General features: G+C 42.3%; 1 protein-coding gene across 4 annotated transcripts in view; it reads left to right on the top strand.

Moving 5' to 3' along the window:
• The window catches only part of LOC130177423 (plexin-A1-like), a 187,617-nt gene that overhangs the window by 110,904 nt on the left and 55,911 nt on the right, over positions 1–20,802 (top strand). For all 4 annotated transcript variants that reach the window (XM_056389191.1, XM_056389173.1, XM_056389182.1 and 1 more), the window contains exons 9-10: positions 186–300; positions 17,320–17,520. In XM_056389191.1, coding sequence (XP_056245166.1) covers positions 186–300; positions 17,320–17,520 — 316 coding nt within the window. The remainder of the gene's footprint in view (positions 1–185; positions 301–17,319; positions 17,521–20,802) is intronic.

Genomic DNA, 20,802 nt, shown 5'->3' with positions numbered 1-20,802 from the left:
CACTTTGAGTATTAGATATTATTGTGACGTAAATTTGATAACACCTCATTCAGTACAGTTTTTTTGCCATCATCACTCTAGTTTGTCAAATGAATCATAGAGTAGTAATATAAATAATTTAGACTCGAGTCAGAAACAAGTGACCCTCCTAATTCCCTGTCTCCTCTCCTTTCTCTCTGTTTTAGCTGTCTTTCTTGTGTGAATGGCTCCTTCCCATGCCACTGGTGCAAGTACCGCCACATGTGCACCCAGAATGCCAATGACTGCTCTTTCCAGGAGGGACGTGTCAACATCTCTGAGGTAAGATTTAGACGTATTGCTGTCATTTTACAGCATGTTAAGGACATTTTTATAGCTCTAATGCAACTTTATATGTGTCCCCCTTGACAGAAATGTGGGTTAAGTCCAAACTGCAGCTTAAGAGATTTGATCACTTGTTTTCATAGTCTTATTGAATGTAATGTTTTATTATCCATACATTTGAGCAAATCTACAACAGTTCCTCATGATATAACCACCATGTTTCACATGCAGTATAGTGTGGCTTGCACAGCGAAAGCTTCTAATTTTTTCCCCACATGCAAACTCAGATTAAAGCAACAAAAGGCATTCAGCTACACACATCTTTACCTTCGTACCCTATGGGGCTTTCGCCTCAGGTTTCCTCACATCACCCTGCTGTGTGTATCTGCTGTCTGTATGTGTAATAGTGGCTCTTGGCACAGTGACAACAGCTTATGTACTGTGCAGCAATAATTCTGTCGTGGCCCATAAGGCCATAAGCAGACCGGGATGAATACTGCCTTGTTCTTACATAGGCAAATGCTGCATTAGCATAAAAACTAATATCAATCGTGCCGAGTGGCGGCTACAACAGGCAACATGCAAGGCATAACAAGTGTTTGTCAACTGCTGGAGTGTATATAAAGATATTAGTGATGGACACATAGCAATGTTATGTTTTCACTGTGGTTTTTTCCTTTCTCTCATGCACACCAAACACAGTCTTGCATATATTAACAGGCACAGAAAAAGGCAATCAAATACATATCTTCTCAATGGACTTATGGATGTAAATCCCCTGCACTCCCAAGTGACTGACAGTCATGCCTGAGCTTTATCTGATTGACACCTCACACACATAAATGGACAAATGCACACACACACACACAATTCCACCTTATCTCCTTGTGTTTGTGGTCTGACTCTCCCTGTTATCGTAATGCAGATTAACCCCCACCCCCCCACCCCCCTCTTGTTGGTCGGCCTGAATCACTGGCCTTTATTAATTGGTCAACCTTTATCCAATTACTTTCCTATTTATCTCTTCTCTCAACCGGAGCTGTGCAGAATCCCAAACACTACCATGATAAACCACAGCCTCCGTGCTTGTCCAAAACAACACACGGGCCCAGCCTTCACGCCTCACAGAGCTAACGTTAGCGGATTAGTGTGCCCATCTGCAAGACATGGGGAGAGCGCTGGCTAGCACACTCTGAGCTGAGAGAGGCCAGAGGGGCAACGGATGGATAAACAGGAAAGGCCTGCAGTGATTAAAGGAAAAATAGAGGAAAGCAGGATGCAGAGTGCAAGTAAACATATAAACTCAGTAGTAATATTGGTGAACAGTAGGAGACGAAGATGTATCATATATTAAGTGCAGGGTCTACGTCTATCCACATGCTGACTAATTACTGTTTGTGAGGTATTTAGATGATATGAGATCATAAACACATTACACGTTTTGGGGCCTTTTGTAAAAATATATATTTGTTACAGTACATTTTGAGGTAGAGGCTTGGTTCAAAAAAGGATGGGCAAGAACAAAGAGAGACAGCATGACGGAGTGAAGGAGACAAATGGCTGAAGAGGGAGATGACGAGATTGAGAGAGTGGAAGGGTGAGCGAGGCAGCAGGAAGAAAGAGGGGAAAGACAGACCGGCTGACGGTGGCATGTGGACAGAGAGCCCTCTCCTGTCACCTCGTCTGCCCAAGAAACCACCAACCGCATGCTCCGCTAGAGAATCCATCATCTGCACTGACACACACACACACACACACACACACACACACACACACATATATATACTCACACACACACACACACCGCAGAGACACACAACTGCTACACTTTGTCTTTCATACACAAAAGTGTAAACATTTTGACAGTGACATGCATGTGCACACACATACGGAGTCATTCATCATCCTTCTCCTAGCTGCCATATCCATTAGTTGCGCACTCAATGCCCCAACTAGTACAGCTCTTCCTGTAGGCTAGACTTATCCCTCTCCTCTCCAGGGCCCATCTCTCTCTCTCTCTCTTTTCTCTCCCTCATCCCTCACCACTTTGATGCTCATTCACCCCATCTTTTTCTCATCCGTCTTTTTCTTCACCTTCCTCCGTCTGTGCGTAGATTATACATGGTTAAAGAAAGAAGAAAGAGGATTATATATTGTTAAAGAAAGGCGAAATATACTTCTCTTCCTTAACACCTTATGGTTTTGCCTCTTTATCTGTGAGTGCAGTGAGAATGGTTTGCGATGCCATCAGGGACTTCTATATGTGATCACATATGCTAATTTAGACCTGAGATGGTCCTTTTTCTTTTTTTTTTCTTTTTTCTTTCTTTTTTTGCCATGATGTAGCTTGACCCTGAATATAAACAGCGGTGTTTAACATAAAAGAAGAAGTGGCTCTCCTGATAGCACACATATCACTCAGACCTTTGCCACTCTCCGGCAGATAAACACTAATTTTCAGACAAAAGGCCAGATAGAAGTTTTCACAAAAAGTTGAGAGATGCTTCTCATGTTGTTATTCTCCCATTTCTTCACTGGCCTGATAGAAATACTAAAACCTTAAAAATGAGTAGTTGCAGCTCAATAAAAACCAATAAACATCAATGTCATCATTAATATAATAAACATCTGATAGTTTAACATCAAACATTTCTTCCTCTCTATCCTTAAATTATTTCCTTTTTTTTTTTCCTCTTCAAGTGTTTCGCTGTCTTCTGACAGTATCTGAATCGTGTGTTACCATGGCAACCCAGAGGGCCGGTGTGTTGCCGATGAGGGTGCTTTTTCTCCTCCTCTATTTTATGTTCTCCTTCTCACACGAGCAGCACTATCTCATCCATCTGCAATTTGTTCGACCAAATTACATTGTATGGAATACGTTTTTTGTGAATGTCAGGCAAAAAAAAACACAAGTCAAAAGAAAGAAAATTCAACAAAGAATGTATTAAACAAGCCAGCCAAGGAGTAAAAGTGATGTTTGTTTTTGTGAACAGACTGTGCCAAGAGAGAGAAGAAAGAGGGAAGGAAATGGATAGACAGGGTAAGCAGAGAGGAAATAAATATAATGAGTGACATTTCCAAATCAAATATGCATGAATCAACAATGCCTCCAATGGCACAACAAACAAATTCTCGAATTAAGGAGCGACCGGGCGGAAAATTGCAGGAGAGGAGTAAGAGTTACTTTATTATAAAACAAAAAAAGCTGCAAAGAGAGAAGGTTAGGGTGAAAGAAGAAAGGAAAGTCTCCTTGCTGTATTATTCCTTTACTCATATCATAAAACTTTCCCCTTTATTCCTTTGTATCCTTTCCTCTTTTTTTTTTTTTTTTTTTTTTGAAGGAACTTGAATACCATTTCTCCCTCCACTTTCCTACCTTCTTTCTCCTCCTCCTCTCCTCCTTGCTCCTTCCACACCCCTGGAGAGAAAGCTCTATTCTGAGCCAATGCCTTGATGAGTGCCAGGGAAGGTTCAGGGTGGTTGGGCTCAGCTATGTTAAGACATGCTTACGTGTTTGTTTTGCTGCAAAGCAAGGCTCAGTCTCACTTGAGCAATCAAGGCGGCGGTTAACTTGATTGAGATTTGTGGGTACAGTGCTGCCTTCTAAACTTTCTAGCTGCGTTTCCCCTTCCATCTCTCGTATTCTTTGCTTTAAGCCTTATTTTTTGAACAATCACGATATTGTTTGTTTTGGGTTTAGATTCAGATTGAGGAAAATGTAAGACTGATGGGCATCACATACAACATATTAAGATTCCATGTGTTTCTTCCAAATGTGGTGATGTGGTTTACGTTTATGTCCAAACTCCACTTTCTGTCAGGATGTAGCCATTATAGTCATCATCCTGTCTTACACTTTATTATGCCTCTGCGCCAGCGACAGTCAGAGCCGGAGGCATGATGTTTTCGAGTTGTCTCATTTTCATGAATGGGATATCTCAATAACGCCTTGAGGGAATTTCTTCAAATTTAGCACAAACATTCATTTGGGCTCAAGGATGAACTGATTAGATTTCAGTGGTCAAAGGTCAAGGTCACAGTGACCTCACAAAACGCGGTTGTAGCCATAACTCAAAAATTCACACAGCAATTATGACGGAACTTAACTCAAAAGTTTAATATTTTGTATGATTCTGGATAAACGGGTGTAACCTGAAACTAGTCTGAGTGGCGGAGGCATATAAAAGTGAAGCGGTAATTTTAGTTTCGAATGTGCTGCAGTGTTCATTGGTATCCTGTTTTTGTTCATCTAATCAGTCACAGTAACTTCTCTATCACTGTCCACGTCTATATTTATTTTTGGTGTGGCCTCCATGTCTGTATGACATGGAATGTGTGGCTCCAGTGATGAATTTTTCACTCTTTAATAAATTCAACACCTTCCGCTCCTTGTCCTCCTTCTGTCCCCTCCATGCATGAATGCATGATGGGCTAAAATGATGTCACCCTCCTCCTCATCCTCTTCACTCTCTTCCCCCTACTTCCTCCTCCTTGTGTGGTTGTGTACATGAAATATGCTTATTCGCAATCAGTTAGATGAGGATATCTATGTCTGCACAGTAAATATTTAGCTGAAGCCAACAGTAGCTTAGCTTAGCACAAAGAGTGAAAACTGGGGCGAAACAGCAAGCCTGGCTCCGCCAAAGAGTAAAAAAAAAGAAAGAAAAAAAAAAGCCTTCTTACCAGCACCTGGTAAGGCCTTTTAGTGAACATGTCATATATCTAACAGACATATCAAACATATCTTATCTCATTTGTTTAATCTGTACAAAACAAGGTAAAAAGGCAATTCACTGTTCAGAGGGTTATGTGCTAGACTATGTCTTAGCTTGGAGTTGTTGCTAGGCAACTAGTTGAGATTCCAGTAAGGTTACTGGTCCTGGCCGAGAAATAGATGATGATGATTATGACAGTGGTAGCAATCTTCTTATCTAACTCTCTCCAAGAAAGTGAAAAAGTCTTTCCAGAATTTTGAACTATTCTTTTAAAGCACTCAACAATACATATACAACAGGCACACAGTACATATAAGGATGTGTGTGTATCAAAGCATCACTGCAGTTGTTATGGTACTAGACACACTCACACATTCACACACTCTCAAGCTCTCCTGTCTGTTGCCAATTACTCAAATGAAATCTTAGTGTGTGACACACTGTCCCTAGACACTGCATTAACTAGAGAGGCTCCATATACACTGCACTGTGAACAAAGCACAACTATACACATGAATATATTTTCTCGAGCGCTGTCTTTCGCTCACACACCCTTAACCAAGCACATACACCCATAGCATACAGCCTACCCACACATTCATTCTTTCTCTCTCTCCCTTACACATACACACACACACACACACACACACACACACACACACACACACACACACACACACACACACACACACACACACACACACACACACACACACACACACACACGCGCGCGCTCTCTCGTTCTCTATGGCTGACAGGGTTATTTGTGATGGAGGTGTGAAGGCCCCGGACCGTGACATTCTGGCACACTGTGTTTACCCTGGCTGGTACTCAGACACTGAGCAGAACACACACACAAACACACGTACACATTTGCGCACACACTCCAGAGAAGGACATCCCACAGATTGTAGGCCAAGGCCGCTTGAGGGGCCTCGCTGTGTGCACGGATATACGTGTGTGTTTGTCTATACTGCTTTAGCTTGTGTGTGTAAGACTGTCACTGGTTCTTATCAGGACAAAGCACAACCAGCAGCACAGGGCTGCAGGGGGCATGTGGGTGAGGGGGAGGGCAGAGTGGGCGAGTGGTTGAATAATATCCACCCCTTTCCTTTTTACTCTTTCCCCTCTCTCCCTCCCAGTGTCTTTTATCTGTTAGTAATATCTGTCTTCACCCCTCATCATCACCCTTTATTTTTTCCTCCTTTCTCCACCCACGCGTTGCCTTCAACCAAAAAATGTTTCGGCGGTGTCACTCGTCGTTTTTATGCCCACTGTCACGATCCACAGACTCCATTTCTGGTCTGTCTTCATCTTTCTGCCCATGCCAAATTTGTAACCATACACAACTTCCCCTTTCCTTGTTCCTCTCTCTCTATTCATCCCATCTCTCCACCTAAGTACACCTATGTAGCTCATGGCTGGACTCACATTAACACAACCACACGTGTGTTTTAGCCTAATATTAAGAGGAGGTGTGCCCAGGCCATATTTAATAATATTTCATATAATGTAAATTGTATATTTATATGACTATAAATATATAAACCTTGGGCAGAGGGAACAAATAAGAGAAAATGGGTGGAGGTGGGATCTAATACCCCCATACCGATCTGTGCATGGTGCATGTATTTCACAGAAGACAAACCAAAGACGGACAGAGGTTTTGTAATTGAGACCAGATGTAAACAGAGTGAGAGAAGAGAAGAAAAAAAAGTAAAGAAAGAAACAAAGACAAGGGCAGGGAGGCAAGTACAGAAACTCTGGCAGTAACAAGCAGCAGATTAAATTCAGACTGACGCAATTTATTTTCCAAATGCGCTCCATGGTTGGAGTTAACGGAGAGAGAGAGAGAAAGAAAGAGAGAACATAGAGAGGAAGTGGAGGCGACAGGGTGAAGTAACCACGTCTTCCTTGCCAGATGGGTCTTTGTCGGACCGTGACCAGCCAGTGTTTAACCCTTGGTTTGGTTTAGTAGTGGTGCACCTCCTTTAGCTTTTCAAACCGCTTCTGACAGCCCTCCAACCCTCCCCCCTTTTTTTCCTGAACTTCTACAGGAAACTTTTCAGACGCTTGTCCAAGAGTCAATAATCGCATTTCCACCTCGGGGAAATCAGTGTGGGATTGTATCAGGTGTTTTGGCAAACTCTCGTACATCCTTCTAATTTGTTAATGGAGAACAATGCGGTGAATTGAGGTGGTGTAAGCATTTTTTGAGTACTGGTAATGTAATTCAGCCCCTCAGTCACATTGTAGCACTATGTGTGTATGCGTGTACTGCCCACACAACCGTATTGTATGTATCAGTAAGAGTAAAAGCAAGGAAAATTTGTATCTTGCCCCTGGATTCTGCTGCTGTTGTTGTGAACACAGATGTGTTCATAGGCGAACACACAAGCATGGTCTGTCACATATACATGCAGATGTTTCATCTCTCCTTCTCTCTGTGACTATTTTTAGCCTCACCATCCCACAGCTTATCTTTTCTTCTCTCCTCCAGCTCATCCTTATGTTTTTTCAGAAGCTCTCCCTGAAATTCTCTCTCTTACTCTTGAAAGATCCTCACATCATGCATCAATCCCTCACCAGCAGAAGGCAGGGAGGGTGGGTCGCCCTGGCTGGGAGACACTGTGGAGAGCGCAGCCTGTCATACCCTAAGAAGTATGCTTAGCAGACAAATGCACAAGGACTACAAAAGTCATAGTCACCAAAGAGGGTGGAGTTTAGCGAATGCAGCTTGCTATAAGTGTTACTTTTATGTAGATTTGAAGGACACTTTGTTGTTTTAATTGGTTGAAAAATGTTAAGCCTCGTATGACATTGACAAAATTTAAAGCAGTCAGTTGAGCTCCTCCCTTGCAAGCACAGGTGTAAGGTATAACATGGCTGCTAGGTTATTCTCTCCTTGGGGTAATCCTCCGCCACCCGGCAAGGCCCACTGATGCAGCGAGTATCACCTCAGCTATGCCAACATCCCGGCTGCAGCGATGAATACGCGATCAGCGGAAGCTTAATGAAGAGCAAATGTGTAGTAAAGATTCACACAAATGCGGGCACACAGGCATCAGGCGCACACACACACAGGAATATGATGTCATGATAGATGCACTGTGGTTTGTAGACCAAGCATGAGTGTGTTTCAGTGTTTGTGCCTGTGCGAGTGTGTGTCTACGTGTCAGTCACAGGACTCGGTGGTTTAATTATTCAGGCTGTATTAAATCTTCATTTCCGCAGCCCTCACAGTCAGCCTGCCTAATGGTGAACACAGATGAATATTGCATTTTCACCATCAACCCTCAGTGTGTGTGTCAGAGGGAGGAAGAGATAAATGCCGAGTCACTGAGAGAAAGAAATGACGGCAGTTGGAGACAGATGAAAAACACTGCAAAGCGAGCCGAAGGAAAAACAAACTCAAAGGTGCAGCGAGAGCAGAGAAGGAGAGAGAGAGTGACTGAGAAACGTTGACCACCTGCTGGGTTGGAGAGGCACAGAGAAAGAGAGGGAGAATCAAAAAAATAAAAATAAAAAAATAAATCCTGTAGTGCACTGCATGCTCCAGTCTCACAAGACCAACTAAATGTCTCTGTTACATCGGGCTTTTCACCATGCTGTCTTACTAAAGTGACCAGCACTGATTTTTATTCCATTTTACTCACACAATTGTGCTGCCATGGAAAGCCAAGATGGTCAGCAATCCACCGCATAGAAGCCTCAGAGACATGGAGATGGACTCCAGCGCCAGTAGAGTGCTGGGTATCGCTGAGTTTTTATGCAGTTTAAATTTAATGCCTTAAGACCGTAAAATTGGTTTATTTTTCTCACCATGTAAGAGCTTAGCATTATTTTAAAAATGCAAAGCACCTCAGTTATCCAGAAAGAGAAGTAACTTATTAATTTTCTTGTCTTGTAGAATTTTTGCCTCGCAGTGGCTTTTGGACGGCGTTGTTAGTTCTCACTGACCATTTCCCCACATGTGGTGGTAATAACCTGAGTAAAAGACCAATACAATACAATACAATAGCCAAATGCCATGAACAGCGTGATTTCTGTAATGTATGAATTCAGCATTACTGATGTTTTATTTACTGATATTGCATCATACAACCTGTATTTCAACTTCATTTTGACACATAAGCTTCTGTTGGCAAATTCTGTAGCGTAGCTTTGGTTCGGCACATCTTGTTGGAAGTAGGTTACTTAGTCACGGACGGCCTCTTAAAAAGACAAAACCTATTTTCAGTTGCTGTGGTGTGAATGGAGCCTAATGCTCCCAGCACAGTTGGATAGATGGTTGTGCAGATCATTGTTTGCAGAGTGGAGAAAGTGAAACTTCTGTTGTTTGTTTTCTTAGTGGCAGAAATCACTGAGTTGCTCGGCTCATTCTTCTGCTTTCTGTTCTTTTTCTCAGGGAGTACTGCAGCTACATGGCAAGTAGTCTAACTGTTTGTACACTGTTGAATTGTAAACGATCGATGGACATTTCCACTTTGGATTCCGAATGACCATTCTTTTAATAAATGGTAAATCGTGTAAATGTGGGTGGAGACTTAATCCACATTCAAAAGTGCATTTTAAACGTGTTTCAGTCATTTTGGTCTGTATGTCCAAATCTTTTCTGTTTAAAAAAAAAAAAAAAAAATTAGTTTTAATATATCTATGTGCTGAAACATGGCACTGTGTGCAGAGAAGAGTCACAGGCAGCAGACAGGAGAGTGTATCTACCTCTGAAATCAAGGTTTGTCTTTGAAAAGCTGAAAAGCACAAGGTTTGATCGCTACTGACATATCTGGGTTAGAATGATAACGGGGTGCCAGGCATCCCCTCCTCCCTTCTACTCCATGAAAATCCATAAGGGAAAAAAAAAAACCCTCTCTCAAAAAATATTCATACGCTCCTGCTATTCATTGTTTTATGGCATACTGTGCCGTCTGCGACGAGGGGATAAACTGTGTAGGTTTGGCAGTTTGCTTGTAAGTCAAGGATAAAGGATTAGGAGATGAAATCAACATGTATGTGTGCCTGGGTGGTAAATCAAAACACAGAGAGTGACACTGTATGTATGTAGAAGAGGAACATATATGGAGGTAGATTCCGTTAAGCTCATGCTCTGTGAGACTTTGATAAACCACACAAAATAACATTCATGTCGCACGTTTCATCTGCATCTCGCTTTAATTCAAACTCTCCTTTATGTGCTCCAGCATTCCTCTGTGCTCCCTCACTTCCTCATCTCTCTCTCTCTCTCTCTATCTCTCTCTCTCTCTCTCTCTCTCTCTTTCCATCTCCATCTCTTCCTCCCTGCATCACTACTCTGCTAGGAAACGAAGGGCGTGGGCGGACAATCTCACAGTCCCTTTCAGGGTTCAAAGTCCCTTTTCTTCCTCCGCTTCCCTCGCTCCTGCACTGTTCTACATGTTGCTGCCTTATTAAGTTGTTCCACTCTCTTCTTCACCCTCTCTCGTCTTTCTCTGTCTCCCTCCCTCCCTTCCTCCCCCACAGTAAGCGTCTGGTTGGTCACAGAACATCTTTCTGGTTTCAGCCTGCTAATGAGCCTGCCTCAACTTTACACACACACGCACACACATACACACACACACACACACACACACACACACACACACACACACTTTCTCTCACATGCTTCCATGTATGTACCACACCCTGCAGCTCATGTAGACACAGTATTCACCTTTAATGACAGTTCCACACTTGTACACTATTTGTTACATATCATGTGTGTACAATAGCTTATAAATTTGTACATATTTTGCATAAACACACACCTACATACACTCCCTCTAATCTCTATTACCAGTGATATAATGGGTAGGCTTTTTTTGTCTCACTCCTCTCATCCTTGATGCTGGTACGAGTCCCAAAGAAGTACACACATACACACTCTCAAACAAACACATGGCTGCCAGCCAGCTGGTACACAGCAGACGAGTGAAATAGGGACTAAGCAGCCCTACCTTTGACAATATGATGCATGACATGTCATGGCATGGTATTACATGGCTTATACTAATTAACGAATGATTTGTGATTCAGAGGTAGGCTTTCATTAACAATATGGTTGAAGATGTCAATAAAAATATCCATCCAAACTAACAACATTTATCACAATGTATGCTATTTTCCTAATATATATATATATATATATATACACACACACACACACACACACCACACACACACACACACACACACACACATATGTAAACTTTATGTTCTCATTTAAAAATCGACCAGTCATACGCCTCCTTGAAATAGATTTTTCAGTTAAAGAACAGTTAAATGATTGAAGATAACTGAAATAAACAAACAGAGCACATATAGACTGCAATACAACTAGCAATTCCTGATCTTGAACTGTAAAACCATAAAAACATTTGTACTCCGAAAACTTTTATAAAAAACACCCTAAATAAAAGATTATGTATTTGACAATAAATGTCTTTTTTGGCGGCCCATGAATAACCAAAGAAAAAAACAAAACCACTGATGTGTGATGTCATTTTGTTTCGTGAACAATACCATCATATTTAGTAGACTTTGAACATTTTCACATTATTTCACCAGATGAATTGGCTCTCATCTCCTCATACACTTGAGCTTTAGTTTTCCTTCCTACCCGGCTCGTCTCTGCCGTCTATGTATTTGCACTTCCTGTCCATAAGGACAAACAAATGGCTGGTGGAAGGAGATTAAGTTTTTTGGGTTTTATGTTTTATGTTTTTGTTTGTTTGTTTTTTTGGGCTGCCACCTGCCCAACGTTTACAGACATCAGTACAAAAACAGTTTAATTGATTATATTTTACATTATTTTATGATTATTGTTTTATCACTCAGCATTATTTATTAGTTCTTTGGAAGAGGGTGACAGTCATTACAAATGTTAGATGTTCAATTCCCACTGAAGTTTCACAACAAGAACATGTGACACAACATGTTATATGTGTTTCTCTGGATAAAAGGATCTCCTCAGTGCCATGTATTATATTATGGTATTAATGTATGGTGGATTACAACAAGGCATAGATGTGCCTCTTTAGTTTGAGGTTGCAGACGGGTCTGTGGTGTCATATTTAAGACCTCTGTCACAAAGCCTGGGGGGCATGTAGACAGACGGTGGGGGAGCATTCAACACTCTTCATATACCCCTCTGTCAGACCCCTGTGACACAGACACACAGACACTGTCCCTCTTATGTGTACCAGTGTACCCCACTTGCTCCTCTGTGGCCATCCATGCCATCTCATCTCTCCTCCAGGCTCTCCGTATCGCTTTACTTCATTATTTAGCATGTTATTTTTTCTCCTCCCTGATCTATAGTCCCCACATCACACAGGCAGCTAATTAATTATGGATGGATTTAGAGAGGGGGGGTGGTAGAGAGAGATGGGGGGAGGGCCTTTAAAAAAACGACCAGACACCCGCCTCATTACATATGCGCAGTGTTTTTGGAGTTTTATTAATTTATATCTTGTCAGGCTATGCCAATGCCTTCAGAACTCTTTTGGCTTTTTAATACATTTATTTATTTATATAGCATCCCGCTCTCGCTTTCGTCTTCATCCTCCCACCCCCCCCTTCTCACTCCACCCCACCTCATCTATGTCTTGATTTTAATCTCTCACCTTCTACATATCTGCATGAACACAGATACACACACACGCACGCACACACACACACACACACACACACACACACACACACACACACACACACACGCACACTTGCCTGCCGACAGTCTCATTATCTGCTCTTGGTGGATGTTAAAAGGTGTTTTGCTCACCTACGAGTAGAGATTATCTCATCCACCCGCCAAACACTTGTTTTATTTTTTATTTTTTATGTATTTTTTTTTCCATTTGGTGTGGAAAGAGGTGGCGTGGCAAACATCAGAGCGCATGGAAAATGAAGGTAGGAATATTCCAGCACAGGCTTGACCTAGAACGACAGCTGCTCTGCTTTGAGAAAGCTCATAGCGACGTTCAATCAAAACTGGCATCTGGGTGTTGGAAGTAAGATATCAAAAAATTTAGGTCAAGCATTGTACAACTGGAAGAATACTAGTGTTAGCAAATGATGGTTTTGGCTTATTTCTGTCTCTAGAAAATAGAGAAGTATTTTTTAAGTCAATAAATTAATTTATAAGATATGTATCACTTCAAATGAAATAGTATATACAATATCTTAATAATCTATTTAATTATATGTACGTTTAGTGGTAACGAACAGGAACTGTGGCACTAGCCTTAGGCAGCAAAGCTAACAGCGGTCTTTGAAGGAAAACAAATACGGAGAGGTAAGACAGGCCCTCTGGCTACTTGGCTTTGAACAGAAGTTGGAGACTTGGATGTTCGCCATCATAAACACACACTTTGTAACATTTAAACACATATGCATACTCCAAACACAGGTACGAATACACTCTCCAAGAGCCCGATCCAATCATGATGTGAGCACTTTCTTCACAGGATGGTGGATCATGGTTTACACAACTTGTCATCAACTGTGAGGTTTGAGGGGGGGGGGGGGGGGGGGGGGGGAGAGAATTTTTAATTTGGCAAAGCAGTTTTGTGCTACAGTATCCACATCTGTTGGTGTTAAAAATGCTTATGAAGATGTCAGAATGCAAAGACGGTGATCAAAAAATCAGAATTGAGCAGATGTTTTTGTGCCGTGTTCTGGTGTGGAGAAACCATCTGTGGTGTGCATTCCTTCACGCATCCCTTCCACTTGACACGCACATGTAACTTCGCTAGAAATGGCTCTTACTGGTTACAGTACAGCAAGATAAAGTAGACCTCTATCATGAAATGAGCCGCTGTTCTTCGAATAAAGAGACCCTGGTCTGGTGCATTGTTGTGTGGAGAAAGGCCATTCTGTCGTCTGTTGAATCAGACATTTAACTGAGTCAGCTCACTGAATAACTGCAACCATCCTTGAGGCATTTACAGCACCCACCCAATCCCACAGATATAGTACTTACACAGGCACATAAGAACAACACATTCTTAACTACACACACAAACATATGCCTCTCTCTTCCTCCATTGTTGGTCCCCTTGAAATGAACCGGATGGAGTGTCACATCTGGCCAAGAAAACCACAGCATCTGTCTTCACAGATGAAATGAAAGCCGAGTAGTCAGGAAAAAGGGGGGAAAAGAGGAAAAAAGATATCTTCCAGCTTCAAACGAATCCCCCTGGTGAAATATTGTTTCAGTGTACTCTGCACTTTGTAGCCCTAATGCCAGCTTTGAACTGTTTTGGCACCTGTCACAAATACTGATGAAATAGTTTCTTGCTGTGGAGGACTTTTCCCTTTGTTCCTCTACCTTTCCCTCTATGTCATCTTTTTCCTCCCTCCTACCTCCATCTCTTTCCCAAAACATCTTGCCATTCGGTCTGGGACCCATGTGTTTCAGGAACCAGGGTCTTTCTGCCGTATGATTTCAGAATTCCTGCAACATGTCAGCCATGAACTCTCCTATCACTGGGTCACTTGCCGTTGGCTTTCATTACCATCATAGTCAGACCCTCAAATCCTTTCATGTAAAACGCTGGAGTTCTGATTAATTTTATTGATTTTAACTTTTATATTTTTATATATATTCTATATATTCTCTTCCAATGTTCCTTAAAAAAACCTGTTTTCTATTTCCCGAGCTTGAACACTACTCTTAAAGATCACAATTATACCTATGCATCGCTCATGAAACAACTACATTGAACCCTCCATTGTTTCAAATATTTACTGAGCTCTACCCCGAGATGACAACACAGAGCACTGAATGAAGGAAAGGGATACTATAAGGAAAGTTGACTGCCAGAGAAAACGACAAGCAGACAGCCAAGCTGACACAAAGTCGATAGGTGGATGAATAAAACATTGGTTAGCTGCAGCTTGCGCTACAGGCTATGCTAGCTTCTGGCACACTGGCTTCCAAAAGGTAGCGTTAGCAGCAGGATGCTGAAACCTTTCTTTTTTTTTTCGCTCATGTGGCACTTCAGACGATGCAAGCCCACATCTTTTGACACGTGCATCCTTTTTACTGAGACAGGACTTCAAAAGCCACAAGTGCAAATCAATCTCTGCTTTCTTCTCTGTCTCTCCTCCTCTCTCTCTTTCCATCTCTGCCCCCATCAATTTTCAAGCCTTGTCTGAGGCTCCAGGCAGTTAATTAAGTAGGATGTTGTCGGCGGGCTTTGGTATGTGGTATGGATGAAGCTGGATGGATGGAAGGATGATGCAGGGGATGGATAAAGAGACAGAAAAGGTGTAGGTGGATCCAGGCCTTCCTCTCTGCTGCCTCACATTTCCAGTCTAAAATGTCTCCTCACACTTTTCATTCTTCTGTTTCTCTGTCTCATGTCTCTTCTTTTGGATTTCGGTCTCTTTCATCACAGCAACAGCTATCGGTCTTTCCCGTTTCACTTTGCTGTGTTCCCAATTAAACCTGCTTCCCTCCACTCTTCCTTCACTTTCTCTCCACCAACCTTCATTTCCTCCTTTTTCCTCCCCCTCTTCCTCCACTATTCCCTCCCTCACTCCCTCCTTCTGAGACATCCATTTTGCCACCCCTCCATTTCTCCCCTCACCCACCTTCCTCCTAGTTGATTATACACCAGGTCTTCTGAATCCCGCTCCTTCCTCCTATAGTATTCCCCACTCTCATTATGTGTTGTGCATGTGTTTGTGTGTGATCAGACACACAAGGCCAGGGCTAAGCAGGCTAATGAACAAACTCCAGCATTGTGTTCAGGCCCCGGGGACACACTGTAGCTTCTAATGTACAACAGCTCAGAGTAGAGGAGGGGAAAGAAAAATTCACTGACAGGGAGCCAGCTATCTGCTTAAAGGAAAAGCTACAACGAGAAGTGACGTACTGGTCTGTGGTGCATCGTGTGCAGTGAATATTTTACAAGGATCTGGTCGATGTTTTCCTAGACTAAGCACTTTCGACTTGTCAACATGAGTGTGTTGTCCTAACCTGCAACTCTGACCGGGTGGGACAACACTGTCAACTTCAGGTTCCTCTGCATTCTTCCTTTCTAGAGTTCTGTGGACAAGAGGAAGAATGATGATTTTTTTTTGAGATTCAGTAATTGTTATAAGGTATGTCGAATGACTACATGAAATTGTTTTTTTTTTTTTTTTTTTTAAATAACTGATAGTTTCAAGGCCACACTTCCCCAGATTAAACATTTGTATTTGTATTCACTGCCTGACACATGTCTCTTATTATGTGCGTCATTTAACAGTGTCTCTAAGTTGTAAAACGTGTTACTTGTCAGCAGTGACCTGATTTGTTATCCTTTTGGCTCAAACAGTACGGTACAGGGTGGGTCAGTTCCACCCAAGCTTTAATTCATGTTGTATAAGATGTCTAACCCACCCACCCTCCTTCTCTCACCTCTGCTCTTTCTCTTTCTCATGCACAGTGTTGACGAGATCTGTATCGCTGCCAAATCATGGCATGAGCACTGTAATGACTTCATTCCTTCCAGCACATGCACACATGCATATCTAGGAAGCGTTGCATACTCAGTGGACTGTCCTGTCTTATTCTAGTTCAATAACGTAAACACATGCACACGTTAATCCAGCTGCACATTAAGAAACCTATTTGTCTAACACATCTATGCACGGACACACACACACACACACACACCCACACACACCCTCCAGGGTTTTATACTCCAGTGGTGTGAGACAGTGGATGGGCTTCTTCCAGATGATCTAAACTCTCTCTGTCAGCTCTGGTCAATATCAATGACTGATGTGCACGCACATACACTCACACACATATAAGCAAATACAAAGTTCATGAGCTCATTACTCTATTCCACACATGAACATAATACACTGAAGTCCATCTTCCTGCCATAACAATGCAGCATTGTTATTATGTGAATAGTTTTATTGGCTAGATGATATTTTGTGAACTTTGCATGTAAATCTCTCTTGTTCAAGTGTTGTTGTGTATTTATATCCAGTGCAAGGCCAGTGGGAGTGTTGCACAAGCCTGTAAAGCATGTGAACAGTGCATCACAGCGCAGCTATTAAGGCTAATCTAAGAAAAATATGTAACCCACGGCTAACTTGCTAACATTAATTTACTCTCATCAACAAACCTTTCTTATCTGACTACTATTTCTGCCTTGCTTTCTTGCTCTTCTGACTGTATTGAACAAGAGCATCCTCTTTATTTCATAACTGTCTCCTTTGGGGGGAAAACATGTTGAATATCTCTTTGACTGATTTATTTTTTATTTTTTTGACTCTGCAGGACTGCCCCCAGATCCTTCCCTCAACCCAGATCTACATCCCCGTCGGGGTGACCAAGCCGATCACCTTAGCAGCCAAGAACCTGCCCCAGCCTCAGTCGGGACAGAGGAACTATGAGTGTGTCTTCCACATTCAGGGGGAAACTCACAGTGTCCCCGCCCTGCGCTTCAACAGCACCTCCATCCAGTGCCAGAAAACAGCGGTGAGTAAGACGTGAAAGGATGTTCTAGTGTCATTATAGGAGAAAAAAGACAAAAAGGGAATGAGTGGCACAAAATAAACTTTGAATTTCAGTTGGACTTAAATTGAAGTCATTTAGCACAATTACTCTTGAAGAAATAAATGCTGCCAGGTAATTAAATCATGATCCCAGTACGGACATTGACTAGGTCAGGGTTTAAATAATGGCCTCCTACAACTAATGACCACTTAGACACTAACGTGCTCATTGTCCTGATAGATCACCACGCGCTATTTGGTCACAATCTAGATAAATGACCCAATGCTGATCTCTCACATTGAACTGATAGTTAGCAAATAGATATTGGCGGCAAGAGTTCACTTTTGAATTAAGACACTGACATGTAATAAAGTTACACTGCGTGGAGAATTTTCCCAGTCTATATTTGGCCCTAAATCATTATCGATTTTTCATGGTTTGTGTGATACATCATTTAAATCATTGGTCGAAGTGAAGCTGCATTGGTCAGCCATAGTTTTGTTCCATGCCTCTATGATTTTCATAATGTATTTGTGGCTTTGGCTGGTTGGGATGAGGAGTGTGTGCCAGATTAAAGAGTTCTCAAGGATGTTTTCTTAAAAGAATTTGTATGTGTGGGTATGTAAGGGATTTACAGGTAGGCAGAGGTGTTTGTGCATGTGGGTCCATGCCCATGTTGAAATATGGTTTTTGTGTGTGTGTGTGTGTGTGTGTGTGTGTGTGTGTGGTGTGTGTGTGTGTGTGTGTGTGTGTGTGTGTGTGTGTGTGTGTGTGTGTGTGTGTGTGTGTGTGTGTGTGTGTGTGTGTGTGTGTGTGTGTTGTGTGTGTGTGTGTGTGTGTGTGTGTGTGTGTGTGTGTGTGTGTGTGTGTGTGTGTGTGTGTGTGTGTGTGTGTGTGTGTGTGTGTGTGTGTGTGTGTGTGGCTTCAAACTAGCGTGACAGATAAGAGGTAGCTAGCGTCGCGCTTCACTGAGGCTGAAAATGTGAAGAGGAAGTCTGTCTCTGAACCTAGTTGAGAGCGGATTGATCATGTTTACACCTTGACTCTATACCTCTCCCTCTCCCTTCCTCTCTCTGCCGGTACAGCTCATCTTTCTCTCTGCCTCTCTTCCTCCCTCCGTCTGTCATACTTTCTTCTTCCCGCCATCCCCTACTTTCCTCAGTGCCTCTTCCTCATCTGTCATACACTCACTTTTGCTGCTTGCCTCTGTCCCCGTCCCTTTCTATCTTGAGATATAATGCAATGCAACAACACTGAGACAAGATGAGAGCTGGTGCTGTGAATTTTGTTTTAGATGAGGGTGAAGCAGCTGCCACTGCAATATATCGTGCATGGAAAAAAATATTTGACATTAAAATAAAGTAGAAACATCTAGAAGTCGTCACGTATAGCTAATGAGCTTTAGCACCTTGAAGAACTTCACCAACTGTCTATATGTCAAACCTTGTCATATCTATATGGCTTATGCAGTCAAATAGATATTAGCAGACACACATGTAAAGCACACACCAGCATTAGTCTCTGCGTAGATGTATAGTCTGCTGGGTAGACACTGTGACAGCTAGCGCAGTATTTGATCCTGTCTGTATCGACGGGCAGTCTTCAGGTCCTGGCACACGCTAGCCAGTTGTTTGTGAAGGCAGCGCTAATTAGCTAGCGATAGGGTTGTCTCTCCGCAGAGATGTCGGTTTATTGACTGTTTATTGTTGCTGCAAGGCCAGTGCTAATCAGCAGCAAAGCCTAGCCCGAGTCCAAAGCAGAATTTCTCCATTTGATGTCCACAAAGTAGACATGCTAGCAGCAATTAGCCTTGGGCTGTCAGCACTTAGCCCTTGTTAGCAATTAGCTGTGCCAACTTGACTGCGCGGTCAGATATCGATGCAGCACGTGCATCGTGTCTGCATGAGGCCGTAGTGAGATTCAGTGGATGAAAAAGGTGCCATCTGCATGAACTTGCCATTAAGGCATAATTCATCCAGGCCTGAGCTTATGAGTATAATTATGTGTCATGAATTATTAGGACGAGTGTCTTATTATAGCTCTGGAGCAGTATTTCAGAAGAATGAGGGTCTTAAATATTAGTTTATCCTTTTATAGACCTTCACATCTCCACTTTTCATGTGCACCCCTCCATGTTTGTTCCTACTTTGACAGTGTTCAGCACCAACTCAATGAATCATGTATGGCTCTGCAGTAGAAATAGACTTCATCTGTTATGCTGCGTACACACTGCTGCCTTGGTTTGTAGACGCACAGCTATGGGGATAGGGGTTGATCAGTGTCTGTGCGTGTGTCCACATGTGCATCTTTCAATACGCCTAAGGCTATGGATCCCAGGAAAGCTGTGTATGCATGTGTTTGTATGATTGGATGTGAAATCTCCATTATACTACTGCAAGAAGACGGTGGGGGTTGTGTGTGGGGGGGCCTGCTAATCAATGGGATAAACACAGGGGTGCTAATTTAAAGTTTAGCCATGTGTTTGAGATACACATGTGTCTAAGAGTGTCAAACTGACACACACACACACACACACACACACACACACACCACACACACACACACACACACACACACACACTTTCAGGAAAGGCAAGGGCAGAGACAAGAGAGCTGTGGCACAAATTTCTAAAAAGTGATGAACGAGAGGATAGGGAAAGAGAGGACACGATACCTTGAGGTGGAGAAGACAGAGCTAGGGATAAACACAGGAGGTGAGGAAAGAGGAACTGGGGAAAAGGACATTGAGGTAGTAATATCAGACAGCAGTGGAAAATGGCAAAAAATGGAGATTAGAGAAGACAAGGTAGACGAGGGAAATTGTTGCGTAGTAGACAATTTCAGGTGAGATGAGCGGAGAAAAGTGAGAGGGAGAGTGATATTGAAGAGAACAGCTCAAAACTCTCTCCTGCGGCCAATATTCACTCTCCTTTCTTTCATACAATGTCATCACACTATCCAAAAGAAGATAACTATCCACAGGATATTCAGAATATCCACAGTCGGATCATGTTTAAACTCCAGCTTCCCATACTTAACTCCATTTACAGTGACCGTGAAAAGTCAATACTCTTATATAGTATCCCATAACAGGAGGCTGTCAATAACATACTGTATATGTGACATATGATAGTGTAACAGCAGCTCCACACTAACCTTGTTTGGTATTGACTTTCCATATCTGCTTAAGGGAGAAAAAGATTGGTGCTATGGTATTTCTGTATAAGGTTTCTGTACATACCAACTGATCCCAAAGGGGAAAGA

Source organism: Seriola aureovittata, chromosome 2 (genome assembly GCF_021018895.1).
Source record: "Seriola aureovittata isolate HTS-2021-v1 ecotype China chromosome 2, ASM2101889v1, whole genome shotgun sequence".
NCBI classification, from domain to species: domain Eukaryota; kingdom Metazoa; phylum Chordata; class Actinopteri; order Carangiformes; family Carangidae; genus Seriola; species Seriola aureovittata.
Note: the sequence above shows the minus strand (reverse complement) of the source record. Positions and strands in the feature narration are given on the sequence as shown.